Here is a 13,429-nt window from a genome sequence, read left to right on the forward strand (position 1 = left end):
ATGCTCAAGTAGTGTATGTTAAGTCCCTGGATTCAATTCCTGATACTGCAGAGAGGAAGAGGAGGGAGGGAAGGGAAGAGAGAGAAGAGAAAAACGGAGGGGGGAGGAGGGATGGAGGGAGGGAGAGAGGGTAGGAAGGAGGGAAGAAAGCGGACCGTGTACTATGAATAATAATACTTAATTAAAAGCATCACAAGTGACCTTACCTTAGGATCTCTTTCAAGCTGCTCACTTAACTTCATCCAACCTAATTTATCATAATTAACCCTATAATATCCCGTCACATTCAGATTTAAAATCACCCAGTCACGGTCAGACTCTGAAAGCCGCATTTCAGGGAACACTTCTACAAAACAACCGCAGAAAGAGTAGTCTGAGATGCTGTGTCTGTTAAGGGTTTCAATACATTTTATACCCTCTCAGTTCTTTTGTGGTTGGTGGTGGTCGTGGTACTGTCCCTGAGCTCTTCAGCTCAAGGGGAGCGCTCTACCACTCTGAGCCACAGCGCCACTTATGGTTTTCTGGTGGTTAATGGAGATAAGAGTCTCACAGACTTTCCTGCCCGGGCTGGCTTTGAACCGCGATCCTCAGATCTCAGCCTCCTGAGTAGCTAGGATGACAGGTGTGAGCCACTGCTACCAAAAATAAACAAAACTGCTGGAATGTTAACCTATGAAATCGTACCATACAGTACTACTTTAAACATATAACCAGCCAGGCACAGGAGGCTCACGCCTGTCATCCTAGCTACTCAGGAGGCTGAGATCTGAGGATCACGGTTCAAAGCCAGCCAGGGCAGGAATAGTCTATGAGACTCTTATCTGCAATAAACCACCAGAAAACCGGAAGTGGTGCTGTGGGTCAAGTGGTAGCGCGCTAGCCTTGAGCTGAAGAGCTGTGGGACAGCGCCCAGGCCCAGAGTTCAAGCCCCACGACTGACAAATAAAGAAATAAATAAACATATAATGACCTTTGATTAGAAACTTTTCTTTTCTTTTCTTTTTGGGTCCGGCCGTGGGGCCTGAACTCTGTCCCTCAGCTCTTCAGCTCAAGGCTAGCGTTCTACCACTTGAGCCACAGTGCCACTTCCGGCTTTTTTCTTTTTTGCTTATGTGGTGCTAAGGAATCAAACCCAGGGCTTCATGCATGCAAGGCAAGCACTCTACCACTGAGCCACCTTCCCAGCCCCTAGAAACTTTTCTTAACACCTCTACATTCAACAAAAACAAGACACTTTTCTGGTTTTTTTCTTTTTCTTTTCTTTTCTTTTTTTTTTTTTGGGTCCGGTCTTGGGGCCTGAACTCTGGGCCTGGGTGCTGTCCCTCAGCTCTTCAGCTCAAGGCTAGTGCCCTACCACTTGAGCCACAGCGCCACTTCCGGCTTTTTTCTTTTTGCTTATGTGGTGCTGAGGAATCGAACCCAGGCCCTTGAGCATGCAAGGCAAGCGCTCTACCACTGAGCCACCTTCCCAGCCCCTTTTTTTTTTTGGTCAGTTATGGGTCTTGAACTCAGGACCTGGGCACCATCCCTCAGCTCTTCAGTTCAAGGCGAGTGCTCTACCACTTGAGGCCCAGCACCACTTCCCGTTTTCTAGTGGTTTATTGGCGATAAGAGTCTCACAGACTTTCCTGCCCGGGCTGGCTTTGAACCACAAGCCTCAGATCTCAGCCTCCTGAGCAGCTAGGATGACAGGCGTGAGCCACCGGTGCCTGGCTTACTTTTCTTAACAGTACATTGTAATCTTTGAATGAAGTAAAGAGTTTCATAGCTAGACATTTTGACATTCTGTCTTCATGAATGGTTACATATGAAGTGGGAAATCTAACTGTTGACTTACTGCTGTCTTTCTCCAGCCAGACTAAAGACGGTGCCTTTCCGCTCCTCATCCAGCCAATAGGGATAATCCACGTGCCACTGCGTGGAAGAAAAGAAAGAAAGAATAGGTAAGATGAAAGAGGTCATAAAAAAATAGCAGGCAATGCTCTCAAGTTCCTTGGTTGCTCCTTTGGGGTATGCAGGACTTAGGCCGTGTTTATCCACACCGCTGAGATTCCCCCATCTCAAAAGCACAGCCTGAGGAAGATCTGCATCACAAGCAGCTCTCCCAGGGAGACAAACAGCAGCGAAGGCATCTGACAACTGATCGTTCATTTGTTCTGCCGTAGACTACAAGTGAGGCGTGAGAATCAAACTGTCACAGCGATGGAAGTTAACAGGAAAGGGGAGGGGAGGGAGGGAAGGAAGGGAAGAGAAGAGGAAGGGCAGATAAATGCTTGGCTTCTACTCATCAACCTTTGTTTCCAACCATCAATAACAATAATCAAATTATACCTACTTAAGATAAGGCCACGGGTCCTTAAGAGAATTTAACACAAGATCCTACCTCGGTTTGGGGTTTAGTAAATCAGTACGTGACTAAGTATCTAAACAGAAGCCTTAATTCTAATATCCTGGGTATGGCCTTGAAGAGGCACCAATGTACGCATGCACACACGCACGCCACATGTATACACAAGATGTTTGCACTGGGGCACACAAGCACTGAGCTATTTATTCTTCAAGGACAGAGCTGCTAATCCCTGTGGCGCCATATTGCTTACCTCGGACCCAGACTATGAAGCGTGGATATTTAGAGCACTAGGGCGCTCTAAGTCCCGGACCAAGCGTATTGGGATCCCTGATCGCCAGTCGCGGGCGCTGTCCAGACCCCGGGGCTCTGCCCCCCCCCCCCTTCCCCAGCACACAGTGACATCACCGCCCTTCCCCCACTGGGTGACTGATTTCCTTCCCCCAGCAGCGAAGGCAGGCTCAGAGACACCTACTTGTGGGCCAGGAGCGTCCGGTTCTCAGCCTTCTCCAGGTAGAAGGGCTCCTGTGTCACGGCACCAGTGGAGGCGTTTAAGGTGACCACGGGAAAGCCACTCTGCTGCGTCCACGTGTCCATGATGGCTTTCACCGTCGCTGGCAAAACGATCTGAGTCTGGTTATCTATGGCCTGTTTCGGGAAAAGTCACCAAAGCCTTAGAAGCAGCAAGATCCTAAGAGATCATTCCACTCCCTCGGGCAGGCAGCAGCCCAGTGTGTGATACTCCCCTGGACCGATTCCCTGCGGTTGCTCTCTACGGGGTTTCTCTTGAGCATCCCAGAGGGATTCATCGTAGGACAGGGTCTGAAATGCCCGGTTCACGGACAGGAGCCACAACAGCTTTCGCAGGTAAGCCACGCCCACCTCCCCACAGAACATCTCCAGGTTATTCATGAAACCTATCATGGACCAAGTGGCCACCTGTAGTGATACTGTCTTAAGACAAAGGACAAGAAAAATTCGATGCACAGGTTACAGGCACCATGCTGAGGATGGCAGTTAGACAGCTGGTAGATATGAACTCACTCGCTGAGAATATGTTGGCCACATTCATGGGTGTAATTTGTACCAGGCTTCTCGAGAAAAGACAATCTAATCCCCAATGCAGGGAATATGACAAATCCAGAAATGGGGGTTTCCTGTGGAACTGTGATATTCACCACGGCCTTCCTACAAGTCAGATGAAAAACTCATCCAAAAAAAATGTCCCAAAGTATGACAATCACCATCTGAAAATGGCTCCACAGGTCACCTTGCTCAGCATTCGAGTAAGAAAACGCCTCCAAATACGACTGTGGAAACAAAGAAGATGATGTTTAAAAAAAAAAACAACAAAAAAGCATACCGAAGCAACTTATGTTGACTGCCACAGAGTAATGTCTTGTAAACTTACCCTCAGGGAGCCGATAAATAAGTGCTCATTTAGGAAACAGGAGAGCATCCGGACCAGAGACGCTCCCTAGGACATAAGAACCCATTCGTTATTTGAACAAAATTCAATAACTACATACCAAAACCACTCCCCGGTGATCTGCAAGGTTCTGGGTTCTGACCACATTTACGCTCTAAAGAGATACTTGAATTATCCACCAAATACGCTATCAATTGGAAAAAGATGAGCAAATGTCCTCTGTATAAATAGTTCAGGAAACACAGGTTGTTTTTTGCGTTTTATGGTTGTTATTATTAAGCAGGTGTACAAAGGGGTTACAGTTCCACCAGTCAGCCGGGAGCCTCCGCCGCGCTTCCTGATGAATACCACCCCTCCTGCTTTCTTTCCCCTTCCCCCTTCTGCTCTTACCCTCAAGTTACATAGCTCATTTTTTTTTAACATAATGTACCTTGAAAATAATGACTACACTTGCTCACCCTTCTTCACAAGGATTATTAAATGGAAATAGCTACAGGTAATAACAGATTCCTAGGGAACCAAAAGGATTTGCCTTTAGCACAGCAAGTTGAGCGAGTTTCTTCAAAAATGGGAGATGGCTCACACCTGTCATCCTAGTTACTCGGGAGGCTGAGATCGGAGGATCGCGGTTCAAAGCCAGCCCATGGCAGTAAAGTCTGTAAGACTCTTACCTCCAGTGAACCACCAGAAAACCAGAAGTGGCACTGTGGCTCAAAGTGGTAGAGTGCCAGCCTGGAGCAAAAAAAAGCCCAGGGATAGTGCCCAGGCCCCGAGTTTAAGCCCCATGACTGACCAAAAAACAAACGGTAGATGGTACCCAACGTCTAAGATAGGGCTCAGGTGACAGTTGCTAGGTTAGAGCCCATTTTCTGAAACCTATTTATTTGGTAAAATAAAATCAAGGGCATTCATACCAGCAGCTGAAAATTTCACAGAAGTCTCTACTCTGCAGAATGCACCAGATGCAAGGTCCTGCCCAGGGAACGTCTTTCTGCTCTTACCTTGTAGTATGTGAATAAATCAAACAGGCCGACGATCTCATTGGTTCCCGTGAAATTCTCCCCCTTCACCGACACGGCCCTGGACTCCAGGGCGTGGTCTTCTCTCAGGACCCCATACAACAGGTTGGAAAAAAAGAGCTCATTCTGTCGAGGGAAAGATGGAGCCTCATCAGCCCGCCAGGTGTGGTGGAAACGCAAGGTTCAAAGGTCCAGAAATCATTTCACAAACTCATATCAAAGAGGAAAGACAGAACCATTGAGAAGTCATAGCCAACTCCTCCTTTGCATACAATAGATAGGTAAATAGGTAAACGGATAGCTAGTTAGATGACAGATAAAGAAATGATAGACTAGCCGAGCCCGGTGGCTCACGCCTGTCATCCTAGCTACTCAGGAGGCTGAGATCTGAGGATCATGGTTCAAAGCCAGCCTGGGCAGGAAAGTCCATGAGACTCTTATCTCCAATAAACCACTCAGAAAACCGTAAGTGGCGCTGTGGCTCAAGTGGTAGAGCGCTCGCCATGAGCTGAAGAGCTGAGGGACGGCGCCCAGGCCCCGAGTTCAAGCCCCACGACCGACAAATAAATAAATAAGACACCATGAATGGTCTCTAATGCTTGCACCATTTTCAGCACACACGTCGGGGCGCACTCACCTTGGGGAGCGTGGGGTTGAAGTGGCTCGTGACCCCAAACTCCAAGTACGACGCAAAGCCCTCATTAAGCCAAAGGTCGTTCCACCATTTCATGGTGACCAAATTTCCAAACCACTTTTAGAGATGGAAGATAAAAAAAAGAAGAAGAATTTTCTCAAATTTAAGTCGCATTTACCGTAACTACATGCTAAACAAATAGCAGGCAATTAAACATTTTTTAAAAATCAGTCATGGGGCCTGAACTCTGGGCCTGGGCGCTGTTCCTCAGCTCTTCAGCTCAAGGCCAGCGCTCTATTACTGTGGGCCACAGCGCCACTTCCACTTTCTGGTGGTTCATTGGAGATAAGAGTTTCACGGATTTTCCTGCCCGGGCTGGCTTTGAACTGTGATCCTCAGATCTCAGCCTCCTGAATGGCTAGGATGACAGGCATGAACCATCAGCGCCTAGCTGGTCATTAAACTTTACCATTGATAATAAAACATGAAAACAAGACTGTACAAGAATGCAAGTTCTTATTTAAACATAACGAAACATCTAACATGCATCTCTCTGAAATAATGATTTTTACCTCTCATGATTGGATGCAATTTGTGTTTAAAAAAAGACAACCGTGATGTTTAAACATAAGATCATGTAGAACAGTATTTCTTACAGTTAAAGAATATATTTAGCTGGGTGCCAGTGGCTCACGCCTGTCATCTTAGCTACTCAGGAGGCTGAGATCTGAGGATCGCGGTTCAAAGCCAGCCCAGGCTGGAAACTCTGTGAGACTTTTATCTCCAATGAACCACCAGAAAACCTGAAATGGCGCTGTGGCTCAAATAGTAGAATGTTCCGTTGGAGTTGAAGAGCTGAGGGACAGCACCAGGCCAAGTTCAAGCCCCACAACTGACAAAAAAAACAACAAAAAGAATATAGCCAGGTGCCAGTGGCTCACACCATCTAGCTACTCAGGAGGCTGAGATCTGCAGACTGCAGTTCAAATCCAGCCCAAGAAGGAAAGGCTGTGAGACTTATATATATATAGTATATATATAGTGTATATATATATATATATATAGTCTATATATAGTATATATGTGTATGTGCGTGTATATACTTATATATATAGTATATGTGTGTGTGTGTGTATATACATATATATATATATATATATAGTCCAATATATAGAAGGCCTGAATGCTCACTTACTAGCTATTAACGTTTTTTGGAGGTGGGGGTCCGGTCGTGGGGCCTGAACTCTGGGCCTGGGCGCTGTCCCTCAGCTCTTCAGCTCAAGGCTAGTGCTCTACCACGTGAGCCACAGCGCCACTTCCGGCTTTTTTTTCCTTTTTGCTTATGTGGTGCTGAGGAATCGAACCCAGGGCCTCAGGCATGCAAGGCAAGCGCTCTACCACTGAGCCACCTTCCCAGCCCCCTAGCTATTAACTTTTAAACTTTGTTGTAAGCAAACGTATGGGTGTTTTAATTGCACTGGTTATTTTTCTTGAATTTTTGTTGTTATTGTAAAGGGGATGCGCAGAGGGGTCGCAGGTAAGTCGGGCGATGAGTCCATTTCTTTTCTTCCCCCTCCCTCTCTGCCTCCCAGTTTTCCCCTCCCGTCCCCAGCACAAGTTGCATGGTTCATTGTCCAGGCCGTGTCCAGTGAGGCCCACGGCTGCCTCGCTCCGCTTGCCCCTTGCAAGTGTGTGTTTCAAGGCTACGATCTGGGCCCTGCCCCACGCACATCGCCCCAAGAAATCTGCAACTCGGTCCAGCCGCAATTATGTCCTACTGGAGCTCGTGGGCCAAGAGGCGTGGGCTCTGAGCAGAATTAGTTAAGAAAAACACAAGATTTCTCCAACATCAACAAACCCACGGCCCGGGAGCTACCCGGAAATTCTTCCGATAGCAGCAAAGCTGCCCGAATGCCAAAACCACCTCAGCCGCCATGAGAAAATCTGCCCGCGGCTCCGAGAGTCATTTGCACCCAGCAGCTGCTCCTTCCCGAGACAGCTCGGGAAGCCCCGCAGCCCAGTCCCTGACTGTCCAGTAGCCCCCAGCACCTTCTGGGAGTCCCTTGGTCTAGGACACTAATCTGTCTGCGCTGTCCTGAGGATTAATAGCGGTTCCCCCCAGTTCGAGGTGCCTGAATCCATTTCCTCGCTCTCCAAAATTAAATTAAAGGCTGAAATTAATCCATCTGTGACTTTATTTTTTTGCTGGTGGGTGGTGGGGCTTGACCTCGTGGCCTGGGTGCTGTCCCTCAGCTCTTCAGCTCAAGGTGAGCGCTCTACCTTATGAGCCATGGCACCACTTCCAGTTTTCTAGTGGTTCATTGGAGATAAGAGTCTCACAGAAAGCCGGGAGCTGGTGGCTCACGCCTGTAATCCTAGCTACTCAGGAGGCTGAGATCTGAGGATCGCGGTTCAAAGCCAGCCCAGGCAGGAGAGACCGTGAGACTCCTATCTCCAATAAACCACTAGAAAACCGGAAGTGGCGCTGTAGCTCAAGTGGTAGAGCGCTCGCCTTGAGCTGAAGAGCTGAGGGACAGCGCCCAGGCCCTGAGTTCAAGCCCCACGACTGACAAAAAAAAAAAAAAAAGAGTCTCACAGAGTTTCCAGCCCGGGCTGGCTTTGAACCGCGATCCTCAGATCTCAGCCTCCTGAGTAGCTAGGATGACAGGCGTGAGCCACCGGCGCCTGGCTCAGCGACCTTTCTGAATATTCCTTTTTTCTTTCCTTTTCTCCTTCATCCTCCCCTCTCTTCTTCTCTCCCTCCTCCGCCCTCCCTCCTTCTTTCTTCCCCTTTCCTCTCTTCCCCCTCCACGCTGTCTCTGGCGGGAGAGGACCTGCAGACTTCAGGATTGCCAGGCAAGCAATCTCCCATGTGGGCCATTTTCCCCAGTTCCGTGTGCTTTCGTTTACTTTTTAGATGAGGTCTTGTGCTTTTGCCCTTGGAATGTGATCCTCCTATCCACCTCCTGAGTTGCTGAGGGACAGGCCTGCACCACCCCGCCTGGCCCCCTGCGGCTTACCTTCCTTCAAGAGGAACTTCACAGGTAAGTCCTCAGCCTGGACTAGACTGGTTCTCATCCTTACGATCCACCGCTGGTAGTTCAAATCTAACTGGACCCGCTACCCAGAGGCCTTCCACACACACACACACACACACACACCCGGTAGTGCTTTGTTATCTGCTATTTGGAGAAAACAAGGAGGGACGTTTTACCACGTGCCTGGTGTCCAACCTCGTGGGACACGATGTAGGAGATGAGAGTCTTTTTTTCTGCCAGATCCTGGCTGGGTGGCAGCAACAGCAGGGACTCATCAAACATCAGCAGCCCCCAGTTCTCCATGGCCCGCGCGTCGAAGACGGGCAGAGCGACGAGATCTAAGTGGATTGATGCAGGGGAATTGGTGAGAGCAGCTTTCCGCGTTGTTTTGCTTTGTTTTCCTCCCAGCGGCTGAGATCCTAGCTATCAATCATCTCAAAAATGAAGTCATGAAAGTTTTGAAGAAGCAAGTGAGTATTTATAACCTAAGAAGTATTTTTTTTAATAAAAAGTAAATACCAAAGACAGAGACCAGAAAATAAATGATTTTGACTCTACATCAATCAAAGAAGTTCAAGGCCCAGGCTGGCTTTGAACTCCTGTCTCCACCGCTCAAGCGCTGAATTACAAGCAGGTGCCCAATACCCAGGATCATGTGAGTCTGTCTGATGAAGGGCCTACACCCAAACAGACAGAGAACCCTTAAAACTCAACCGCCGCAACACAAAACGGGCAAAAGATCTGAACACACACACCGCGCTAAAGAAGCTACAAATGACAAACAGACGTCAAAAGACACGGGGTATCTAGAGAAGCGGAAAATTAAAGCCACAGGAGACCACTCTCAGGGTGGGGAGCCGGCGTGGCGAGGCCCAGCTGTAATCCCAGCTCCTGGGCAGGCAGAGTGTCAGAGTCAGGGTCCCAGGCCAGCCTGGGGAATAAAGTTAGTGAGACCACCTCCAAACCAGCAAGCTGGGAGACCCCAAAAGCCGGAAAGGATGGAGTGAGGCCGAGTCAGAGGCCCTGAGCTTGAGCCCCGGAACCCAGCGCCAGGACCCTGATGGTGCTTTCTTTCCTGGACACGGTCACAGGGAGAGAATGCAGGCAAGAATTCATTATAGAAGCTGGGTGCTGGTGGCTCACACCTGTCATCCCAGCTGCTCAGGAGGCTGAGATCTGAGGATTGTAGTTCAAGGCCAGCCCGGGCAGGAAAGGCCGTGAGACTCATCTCCCATGAACCACCAGAAAACCAGAAGTGGCGCTGTGGCTCAAGTGGTAGAGCACCCGCCTTGAGCTGAAGAGCTGAGTGACAGCGCCCAGGCCCAGAGTTCAAGCCCCACAACCACCAACAACAATGACAAAAAGAATATTTAGGGGTGGAGGAAACTGATCCTACGGAGGGAAAGGCCCGGGGCCCTGTGGGGGGCCTGGGAGGGGCAGGGAGGCCCTGGGGCGCCCAGGAGCAGCCTGAGCCTGGGGGCAGGGTCAGCCCGCTGGGCACAGGGCACCACACAGGGCAGGGGCCAAAGCTGCCGAGTCTGGAGCCCCAAAACTGGAGCTGGTGGCTTGACGTCGTCATGCGGGCTTCACCCCGGGGTCCCCTGCGCCTTACCTGTCTTCGGAAGAGGATAGCTGATGTTAAATAAATCCTCCAGAAACGAGAAGATGGGGCCCGTGATGTTCAGGGCAAAGTCGGCGTGGCCGCGGGCAATGGCGTCTGCGCGGGCCCACACGCTGATCTACGGGGGAGGCGGGGAGGCAGCCATGAGGATGAGCAGTAATGATCCGGGGACAATGCCGCTCCCCCTCCGCCCCCCCCCTCCGCCCCCTCCACCCCCACCACCCCCACGCTGCCCTACAGCACAGCCCTAGCCCATCACCAGCGGAACTGAGCATGTGAGAAACATCCCACAAGGCAATTCACTCACCAGTGAGTGGCACAACCAAACGCACCCCAAACCATCACAAAGTAAGTAAAAAAGAGGGAGGGGGGGAAGGCGAAGGAAGAGGAACGCGGGGGAAGGAGAAACTCCCCTGTGAGTTATTTAAGTACGCGTTCAAACCCCACCACGAAAACCCTTCCTGCCGTTCGTCTGTGCTAACTCTGATCTCCAATAAACCACCCGAAAACCGCTCGTGGCACCGTGGCTCAAGTGGTCGAGCGCTCACCTTGAGCTGAAGAGCTGAGGGACAGCGCCCAGGCCCAGAGTTCGAGTCCCATGAACGCTTGCCTAGGCAAGCACGAGGTTCTGAGTTCAATGTCCACAATAAAAATAAACAAAACATAATCCCAACTTCCTTTCTAAAAGTTAAGATTCATTCCTCGAATTTCAAGATGTGGATCGAGACTTCGTTGGGTTCGAAGTGTGTGGCACCAAGTGAAAATCCCTGTTCTCACACACCCTTGACAGCAAAAGGACCTCTCGCCATTTTTTCTGATTTGTCGCTCAAGCGGGAGGCTTGCGGGTCGCACCAGCACCACCCGAATCGGACGCATTTATATTCTACACCAATATCATCCAAGCCATTCTCTCCTTTTTTTTGGTCGGTTGTGGGGCTTGAACTCTGGGCCTGGGCGCTGTCCCTCAGCTCTTCAGCTCAAGGGGAGTGCTCTACCACTTGAGCCACAGCGCCACTTCTGGTTTTCTGAGTGGTTCACTGGAGATCAAAGTCTCACGGAGTTTCCTGCCCGGGCTGGCTTTGAACCAGGATCCTCAGATCTCAGCCTCCTGAGTAGCTAGGATGACAGGCGTGAGCCCCCGGCGCCCGGCATTAAGTCATTCTTAATAGACGCTCCAGCATGTTCTTCAGAACCTGCATAAAACTAGAAACCCTTGGAGCAGAAGTGAGAGGTAAGGAAAGGAAAATGTGAACGCAGTTAGCTTCAGAAACAGCTGAGCGCAGAGCACGGAGGAGGGCCGGGATTACAGCTGTGCACCACCATGCCCGCCGGTCATGTCTCGTTCGGCCAACCCCTCCACCCCGCACCATCACGCACCTCTTTCCCCCGCTCCGTCCTGCTGACGCAGTCAAAGTCACACACCACAAATGCCACCAAGTACGTGGGCATCGGGGGTGTGGTGTGGAACGTGGTGACGGTCCACCGGCTTCCGTCCTGGTCCACCATCTCTGACTGACCTGGGGGAAACCAGCTTCAGTCCAGTGACTGCTGACGGAAGCCATTTCCAACTCGGAGGCCCTTGGCCGGGTGGGTTCCCATCAAACCACCTACCCAGTACTTCCCATAATCCAGTGGGGCGGAGTTCCCTCCCTACCAGGAACCATCCAACTACACGAAGGAGTGTGTCTGTGTCTCTGTCCCTCTCTTTCTGTCTGTCTCTGTCTCTCTCTCTCTCCAGGATGTAAACGTGGAGTAATAATAAAGGCAACAGTAGCACTATCTACCCTGATTTGATCAGAACACACTGTAACTTACAAATATGTATCACTATGATGCAGTCAAGAATATTCTCTAGTGCTTCGGGGCGTGGGCCTGCATGCTCCCCGCCCAGATTTGACCACGACTTGGCAGTCCTTGTGTGATTTTTGTGCCAGTCCTGTGGTTTGAATGCAGGGCCTGGGCGCTGTCCCTCAGCTCTTCTGCTCAAGGTGAGCGCTCTACCGCTTGAACCACACCTCCACTTCCTGTTTTCTGGTGGTTTGTTGGAGATCAGAGTCTCACGTTCTTTCCTGCCCAGGCTGGCTTCTCACCGTGATCCTCAGATCTCAGCCTCCTGAGTAGCTAGGATTACAGGTGTGAGCCACCGACGCCCAGACGACACTTTGAATTCTTGTATCAAATCGTCACAGGTTTTTACACATTGACAACCGACCCAGTCAGGGCTCAGTCACAGGTGGGTAAGTTCAACAGCAGTCGGAAGAGGAGCTCGCTCAGCACAGGCCCTGCGCAGCCTAAAGCCGCCCTCACCACCTGGTACACCTGTCTGACGTGATGGGACAGGACGGGGAGGGGGCGGGGCATCGTGTGGCGCCCGAGCCCTCTTCTCCACTGCCAATGGTTACTGTCACCTGTCAGTCACACAGCCAGGGCTCAGCTGTTCTGATTTCTTCAAGGAAAGAAAAATCTAGATTTTTTTTTTTAAAGAGACGAAGCCTCTGCGTCTCGTGGAGTGGAGCGGGGAAGGGCAGGCGGGTGGGGTCTTCACGTCTGGTGTGGAGAGATGGAAACACGGAGCCACTGAACTTGCGGGTGGGGCTGGGCTGGGGACAGGTCGGGGAGGAGGACGCAAGGGCTGACACTGCGCGAGACACTGCGCACGCGCACGCACTACCTGACCTGTGGCGTTGACACCCCTTCGTACAACCACTGAAAACAAGCAGTGACAAGAATCAATCAAGTCGTCGGGCGCTGGTGGCTCCCGCCTGTCACCCCAGCTACTCAAGAGGCTGAGATCTGAGGATGGCAGTTCAAAGCCAGCCCGGGCAGGAAAGCCAGAGGGACTCTGATCTCTAACAAACCACTCAGAAAACTGGACGTGGCCGGGCGCTGGTGGCTCAGGCCTGTCATCCTAGCTATTCAGGAGGCTGAGATCTGAGGATCACGGTTCAAAGCCAGCCCGGGCAGGAGAGACTGTGAGACTCCTATCTCCAATAAACTACCAGAAAACCGGAAGTGGCGCTGTAGCTCAAGTGGTAGAGCGCTCGCCTTGAGCTGAAGAGCTGAGGGACAACGCCCAGGCCCAGAGTTCAAGCCCCACGACCGACAAAAAAAAAGGAAGGAAGGAAGGAAAGAAGGAAGGAAGGGAGAGAGGGAGGGAGGGAGGGAGGGAGGAAGAGAAAAACTCAAGAGCCAAATAAAACACATCACGCATCAGATTCAAACCAAGACCCCCACACCGGCTCATTCCCACTAAGGACCAATAATAGCGAGAGGTAGAACCTGGTTGGGCGGCCGCCTGTGTGACCAAGCAAGGGCCCTGTTTGCCGGGTTCCAGCACATAG

At 50.7% G+C, this 13,429-nt stretch overlaps 1 protein-coding gene across 1 annotated transcript in view; it reads right to left on the minus strand.

The window, feature by feature from the left end:
• Lvrn (laeverin) overlaps positions 1-13,429 on the minus strand; it is a 35,676-nt gene that overhangs the window by 13,026 nt on the left and 9,221 nt on the right. The window contains 10 exon segments of the mRNA XM_042672524.1: positions 207-346; positions 1,838-1,914; positions 2,823-2,995; positions 3,592-3,657; positions 3,759-3,824; positions 4,778-4,921; positions 5,433-5,546; positions 8,651-8,805; positions 10,080-10,206; positions 11,466-11,605. Of these exon segments, the coding sequence (XP_042528458.1) occupies positions 207-346; positions 1,838-1,914; positions 2,823-2,995; positions 3,592-3,657; positions 3,759-3,824; positions 4,778-4,921; positions 5,433-5,546; positions 8,651-8,805; positions 10,080-10,206; positions 11,466-11,605 (1,202 nt within the window).

Source organism: Dipodomys spectabilis, unplaced genomic scaffold, assembly GCF_019054845.1.
Source record: "Dipodomys spectabilis isolate Male_0828 unplaced genomic scaffold, ASM1905484v1 ptg000714l, whole genome shotgun sequence".
Classification (NCBI taxonomy): Eukaryota; Metazoa; Chordata; class Mammalia; order Rodentia; family Heteromyidae; genus Dipodomys; species Dipodomys spectabilis.